The 7,829-nt window shown below is 36.2% G+C and overlaps 1 protein-coding gene and 1 long non-coding RNA gene across 2 annotated transcripts; one reads left to right on the plus strand and one right to left on the minus strand.

The window, feature by feature from the left end:
* Positions 1-2,045, minus strand: LOC134254002 (uncharacterized). The gene is made up of 3 exons (XR_009989220.1): positions 1,969-2,045; positions 1,241-1,317; positions 1-478 (listed from the first exon to the last, which is right to left on the minus strand). It is a non-coding gene; the product is annotated as an uncharacterized LOC134254002 (long non-coding RNA).
* A 749-nt stretch (positions 2,046-2,794) lies between these two features.
* LOC134253999 (uncharacterized) lies at positions 2,795-4,404 on the plus strand. The gene is made up of 3 exons (XM_062736572.1): positions 2,795-2,830; positions 3,144-4,296; positions 4,394-4,404. Exons 1-3 carry the CDS (start codon positions 2,795-2,797, stop codon positions 4,402-4,404), a joined length of 1,200 nt encoding a protein of 399 aa, XP_062592556.1.
* The last annotated feature ends 3,425 nt before the right edge of the window (positions 4,405-7,829 follow it).

Here is a 7,829-nt window from a genome sequence, read left to right on the forward strand (position 1 = left end):
CAGAATGTGTTAAGGGACTTATAACAAATAACTAAAATTCAAATCAATGACACAAAATAAAGAATTTCAAAAAAAAAAATAAAAGTCCTTCATAACAGTCAATACAAGCTTTCTGTTGAACACAATTAGATTATCTTAATCTTATAGAGTGGTTGAAAGCTAGTACATGTATCTCAGAATCCACTTTAACATTGAAATACAGAATGTGACCATTTATAGTAAGCTTTTCAATAAGCATGCCACATCTGCTCTACACTAAAATAAATAATTATGCTGTCCAATATGGCACCATGGTTTCCCTCTCGGGTAGTGATCGGAACTTCATGGATCCATCAATTCCACAAGAAAACGGATTATGTTCTGGCCAAATGGCTACCTGTGTTACACCTGAGGTGGAACCAATGCTCTTAAAAAATGTACTTTTACTGTGTTCTCCTGGGAAATTGACAACCAGCTGATGAACATCCAAAACCCAGACCTGAAAAATAATGTAAGTCATAAATCTTGTGTACATACAATTGCTCTTCCAGTGTATTTCCCTTTTTAAAACCCTGTTGTAGAGAAAATTATGCAATAGAGCAGACCAGGGCCCCTGAGGCACTAGTCAGATGCTCCATCATTCCACCCATCTGATCACTTTATATTGAACCTTCCTGACTGCTACAATCCCCCTGCTTTAAAGTTCTCATATACCACCTACCCTCCCCCAAAGAAACCAACCCAAACTCTTCTCTGCCAGGTTATTCACATGTCACTAATCTAGCACTTAGAACACCATCAAATGCATGTTCTCTAATGTTTAAAATAAAGTTTAATGAGAAAATTCTTTAGGTTCTGATCAAAAGGTTTGGGAGTCAGCCAGGTTCAATTGCCAGTGGCGGGATGCTTTGGTGGAGCACTTTACTTAAGTATTCCAGGGGACCTTGTTTAAAATCTTTGTCTGGTGCTTGCGCTTTTCTGTATTCTCTTGCATTAATTACTGACCTTTATATCTCCCTCAGCAGACCAAGTGACAAAGTAATCCTCCTCTGGATCCATGGCTTAATGTCTCACACAAGGAAATAATTTCAGTATATATTACTATATAGCTTAAATTAAATTATTTAATTTATTAGACTCTCCGCAGAAAATTCATGAAAGATCAGAAGGTAAAGATTAATGCTTAAACAAAAATTTGAGTTCAGAAAAAATATGCCTTATGCGGCTTTCAAGAAAGAAAATAGACAGTAAACTTACCTACCCCGAAATGCACGTGGGATTCACATGTTGACAAACAGCCTACAGTACACCATCCTGGAAGTTGGCCATCATGCGCACCTGAAAAAAGAGTTGCTTTTAATTCAGTGGGATAGTTCTGCTAAAGAAATGATATTCCTAGTACATGAGTCCAATTTTAATACTGTAGGCCTAAAACAAATTGCCAAAAATGAAAAAAGAAAAAGAAATTGTCTCTCTATATATATTGAACTTCTGTTAATTGACTAAGTTCATTTTGATTGGCTATTTCCTTGTGACTAAAACCTTTAAGACAAGTACCTGTAAAAGTTAATGAAATTTGCACAAAATGTCTCCGAGTTATTTATCTTTCATAATTACTAGTGCATCAAAATTTATCTTTGTCCTTAAGGGATGAAAAATAGGAGATAACTCTTCCTAACAGATTATTGAATTTTAGGCTAAATTTCTGTACAAATTCATCTTTGGCATATTAATTTCAAAACTTGAAAAAATTTAACTAAAGTGAATTATTCAGAAAAAAAATTTGAATGAAATGAAAGCTGAAATATTGTAGTTTTTGGCTATCTGCTAAAATATAATTTCAACTCTAATTAATGAGCTCTAATTAGCTAAGAAACATGAAGTTCACTGTTTTTTAAGGAATCAATTAGCAAAAAAGTGAAAATCTTAATTTTAAAACAAAGTCAGAGACTGGAAAAAATGGTGTCAAAAGAGACTTCAATAATGTACCTTGGAGCTTTGGTAACAGTGATCACTGATTAATGGCTGGTGATTAAGATAAGGGGTTCTTAAGCAGTGGGGGGGGGGGGGGATGATGAGCTAGGCTTTTCCATCAGTCATCAAAGAATGGAGTTTCTCTTAGAAGTCCTGGCAGCTCTAAAATAAATAAACAACACAAAAGTTTACAATACTTAATCAAAGTAGTCAGAAGTACAGAGAGCCGCGGGCTCATTTACAGAGAAGAATGGATTTCTTACATGAATCACGTTTATATTCTGATGAAAAAATTATTTTAAAACTATCAATATAAATGATAAGACACTGACAGTGAGTTTTTCAATCCTAATACCACGGTCCGATTTTGTCAGAATCAGAATTAATCTGGTACCGCAGCTGAATGTAAACAAACAGGCCAGTCTCAGGTTCCCTCTCCTGCTTAAATTACATGTACCTTGTATGTGTAGAGAACTACAGTAACACTGATTATCAAAAATCCTTACGCTAATGAACTATGTTCTTTGACTTATGAAGTTTTCAAAGTCATTACTACTAATGTTTATTTTATATAGATAAAACTTCGTTTTATTTTTTGTTGCTTTATTTAGCGTTTGTATTATCTCAAAAGCAGTTGAGAGTAAGAACTATATTTTTGCACATAACTTTGAAATGGCGACTATGGGGTTAACATCCTGCCTTGAACAGGATCACATAAGCCGGCAATTGCTCTTTGAGCAATAAGCCCGGCTAAAAATGTGCACCACATACAATAGCATATTCTTAGAAAAAGTCTACAAGTATACAGTTAAATAATTACCATGCCAAAAAAAGGACCAAGATGGTTGCATCAACATCAATACAAAAAATTAAGGAAGTATTCCTCACAACAAAGGCCAGAAGAAAATAGGGACCATCAGCCCAGTCCAATCTCTGGTTCCCATAAGAAGACTAAGTAAAGAAGAGTTTCAGGACATTGTACGGCCACAGAAAAATGGAATGTTAGCAGTTATAGATGCCAAGAGCCGAAGCAGCGAGATGAAGTTTTTATGACCCAGGCCAAATGAGGTCCAGCCAGTAGACACCTACATGGAATCTGCGTCAGATGACCCAAATTTAAAATTATACAAAGTACTTCACCAAAAAAAGTCTGCTAAATTGTGGAACAATATGCATTTAAAAAAACACAGAAGTTTCCAGACTGTGATGGTCAACTGGACTGGAATCAGCATGGGGAGGAAAAACGAGGCCTGGCATGGATCCTTTCCATTCAATGTAAGAAGTGCCACTATACCAGTCACCGAGAAAAGCTTTACGAAGAGGTGAGAAGATCTGGCAGGGGACGAAGAGCTGCACAGCTGAATGTGGCCATGGCTGTCGGTCACCTGGGTACCAGTCTTACAACAGAGGGTATGCGTGGTATGCTTCTTGGTGCAAATATTGAACCAGCGTCAGCCACCAACATGCAACAGACCTGCAACAAAGTGGGGAAAATTATAACCGATGTAAATAAAAACAGTATGAAGAAAATTTGGCAGAATATTCAAGAACTTAATGAAAAATGTGGACTTCCGGATACCCCCATCAGAGCGGAAGGAGATGCTCGGTACAATAATGCCACCTTCAGTGCCATTGGGAAAACCCCATTCCAAGCTGCCACCCAAGTGACGTATACCGTAAGTGAAAATGTAACTCAGAGGAAGAATGTGGTAGCAGTTTTCTGTGGGAATAAACTATGTATGAAAGGCGCACACCTACGAAGCAAAGGAAAAGAAGTTACCTGCCCAGGACATGAAGACTGCACTGCAACCATTCCTCCGGAGACCACCATTGGAGACGAGAAGCGATGGGCCGCAAATTGTGTTGGTGAGTTACAAAGTGATGACCGTCCACTAGTCATATCCCATTTCACCAGTGATGGAGACAGTGCCGCTGCGTCTGGTGCATCTGAAAAACAAGGACATGTGATTGAAAACCTTAAGGACTTGCATCACTTCTTTGACTCTCAAAGAAAACAGACTGCTAAGGCTCCATTCAGCAGTCACATGTTTCCGGGAAGAACCAAGGCCATAAGAGAATCCATGCAGAGAAGATTTGCCTTGGACCTGAAGCTTCGATGCAAGACAGAGTACGAGAATTGCTACAAACACTACTCCGGGGACTTACCTTTGATGAAGCGTGCTATGTCTACTGCAGTTGGTTCCCTCATAAACTGCTATCAGGGACAGTGCGGGAAGTCCTGTCAACTCTATTCCTTTTCCTGTCGAGGACTGAAAAGCAATAAGTGGAAATCTTCAGTGTTGCCTAGTGACTTTGAATTAAACATGACAGAAAAAGACAAATGTTTGTTAAAAGACTGTATAAATTTGACTTTAGTACAAAGTAATCTTGATAGAATGAAATATCATACTTGTACACAAAAATCTGAATCTGTAAATAGGGCATATTTAAAATCAAATCCAAAATGTATTACAAGTAGTAGGAATTTTGAAAGTAGAATACATAAAGTTGTGCACTCACTAAATAGGGGTCATAGAAACTCAACACTGGAACTTTGTGAATCTGTTGGGGCACCTGTTTTAAAAGGAAGTAGAGTGGTCCATCATCTAAAACAACAACAAAATAGACAAAATTACTTTAAAATGAAACAAAAACTGTTAAAATATAAATTTCAAAGAAAAATCTACAGATCTAAAAGATATCAGCTGTATGATAAAAAATCTAAAGACACTTACAGTAAATCATTAACAGATCCAAAATTAAAGAGGAAATTGTAAGACTGTGAAGGGGGGGGGGGGGCATTGATGATATGTACATGCATTTCAAATGTATAAAATTTGTATTTAAAAATATATTTTGTGAACTATCTTTAATACATGTAATAATTGTTTTTATGGTTCATTATGCATTGATTATTTTCAACTGTGTAAATGGGGAAAATGTGGACATGTGAATAATGTATTATTGTATATGTAAAATGTGACATTTTCTTATACGAGAGAGTCTGTACATGTAAAAATGTTATATTCTTTATTATTTAGCTCATTAAAATTTTTTGAATTAAAAGTCTTGTTTTTCTTACCTGTGTGATGAACACAACAAAGGTTACAGAGGTAATTGGTAGAAATCCAGGTATACGTGTGTCAAAACTGTCCGTTGGTGACCAGACTGCATGCCGCACTGTTTATCCGCCATTATTGATCTTTTCAAGGGGAGACAACTCCTGAAATCAGAGAAATTTTAGTGAAAATGAGAGTTACTTGTCCCTCTTTAGGTCTCACACAAGGAAATAATTTCACTATATAACTTGAATTAAATTATTTAATTTATTAGACTCTCCGCATAAAATTCATGAAAGAGAAAATAAATATTAATGCTTAAACAAAAATTTGAGATCAGAAAAAATATGCCTTATAATGCGGCTTTTAAGGAAGAAAATCGACAGTATAAACTTACCTACCCGAAATGCATGTGGGATTCACATGTTGACAAACAGCCTACACACCATCCAGGAAGTTGCATCATGCGCACCTGAAAAAAGAGTTCCTTTTAATTCAGTGGGATAGTTCTGCTAAAGAAATGATATTCCTAGTACATGAGTCCAATTTTAATACTGTAGGCCTAAAACAAATTGCCAAAAATGAAAAAAAAAAAAAATTGTCTCTATATATTGTAGCAGGTCTGGTGTTCATATAGCCTGTACTTCGCGTTGTGTTTATTTTTTTTTTTTTGAGACGACTTTCTGAATATAAGACCTCTACATTAGATTATACATTGGAAATATTTGTAAATTGTAATGAACTATAAAAGAAAATAAGATTAACAAGACTTTACAATTTATTACCAATCTTACAGTACGTTATAATAGTACACAATATGAAGACCTTATTTCCCCAACCCAAATATGGCCTAACTTAACCCAAATATAGTCTAACCTAAGTAGTAATAATTAATTAAGACAGACGAACAAGGGACGATTCCAGTATATGAAGAGTTTAGCTAGCGAAGCCAGCTGTCTCCCTCCCCAATCTAATAGTTACATAGCTTTATATATGAAAAAGGAACAAAAGAAACTGTCAAAAACCTTATTGGCCGAAAGATAAAAGTGGGCCTTTCCAAATAAAACGTGGACAATTTACATCGGGATTGAAATGAAATAATTATGAAAACGTAAGTAAACCTAATCTGTCACATTCCTCCCCCCCTAAAAGACAAATGTTATACATTTGACTATAAAATTAGAAGAAGAAAAAAAATCTCAAAAATATTGAATACCCCCTTCTTTTGTCTATTTGCTGCTTTTCCCAACTGACTATGAACCAGCTCAAATGATTTATTTATAACTGACTGTACCCATTCAACATATTGAACTGAACATCTAACTTGTCTTTGATCTGGGGGTAACCCAACCATTAAGTCAAGAGGGCAGTTAATTAATATCCCTACCAAGCATAAGGAGGTTTGGCGTACACTTGGTGCTATTATGTTCTGTAGATCTATAAGCCATTAACAAATATGGCAAATGTTCATCCCAGCTATGGAAATTTTCATCAACACAAATTGAAAGCATCTGAATGAGGGTACGATTAAATCGTTCGACGAGCCCATCTGACTGGGGTCTGTATGGGGTCGTTCGAGTTTTATGAATACCAAGGAGGTCAGAAATACAACTAAACAGTTCAGACTCGAATTCCCTCCCCTGGTCAGTATGAATTTGTTCTGGGCAGCCAAATCTACAAAATACTTCAGTGACCAGTTTGTCGGCTACTGTTACCGCAGAGTGATTAGGTACTACAGCAAATGCTTCCTTCCACTTAGTATAGTAATCCCCAAAGACAATTATGTATTCATTATTTTTGTCTGTAATAGGCAATGGGCCGACTATGTCTACTGCTACAATTTGCATAGGGGCACTAGCATGAAATTGCTTTAATGGAGATTTCCCCAAACCAGGGCCAGGTTTTCCCCGGGCACACCCATCACAATGTTCACACCATCGTCTAACATCATCATTTTGTTTAGGCCAATAGAATCGCCGTTTTACCGCTTTAATCATCTTATCTCTACCTAAATGTCCCCCAGTTCTGTTGGTGTGTAAATGTTGGAATAACACATTTCTAATTTCTTGGGGCGCGACAAGTCTTGAAATTTGGATACCCAAAGAGTTATCTCCCTTTAGATAGAGCAGATTATCTGATATACTGAGCATTTTGCACATTGCACAAAGTGACTTAGCCTCATCATTGAGAGTACTTATTTCATTCTCAGGGGGTACTGTTCTCCCATCTTGTTTCCACAATAAGATTTGTTTTATCCCTGGATCGTTTAATTGCATTTCTAAAATTTCCCCATTACTCCAAACATCTAACCAATTCGGATTTTCTCTCTCCCTTATTTCTGGTACACTAGTATCTGATATTGTTGTTATTAGTATTTACATGCTCATTGTCAAAAACTTGATTTTTACTGTTTGAAACTTGAACATTTTGAACTTCATTGATTTTATTGGAAGTTATTTGATCTGATGACAGTTTTTGTACACATTCAGGACAATTGGGGTTTTTAGATTGTCTGTTTGGAATCCTACTTAACCCGTCAGCGTTTCTATGCTTATAACATGCCCTGTACTGTAACTCAAAATCAAAATTCTCCAAGATAGTAATCCATCTAGCATACATCCCCTCGGGATCTTTGAAGTTTGATTTTTATCCAAATCAAAGGGGTGTGGTCTGTTCTTAATAGAAATTTCCTGCCTATCAAATAATGACGAAACAACCGAACAAAACAAACTACAGCTAAAAGTTCCCTTTGTGTGGTGCAATAATTCTGTTGTGCTTTGTTAAGTGTTTTACTTGCATAGGCTTAAATACGGTACT

The sequence above is a fragment of the Saccostrea cucullata genome, unplaced genomic scaffold (assembly GCF_032062105.1).
Source record: "Saccostrea cucullata isolate Sc308-1 unplaced genomic scaffold, CSIRO_AGI_Scuc_v1 ctg4055, whole genome shotgun sequence".
NCBI classification, from domain to species: domain Eukaryota; kingdom Metazoa; phylum Mollusca; class Bivalvia; order Ostreida; family Ostreidae; genus Saccostrea; species Saccostrea cuccullata.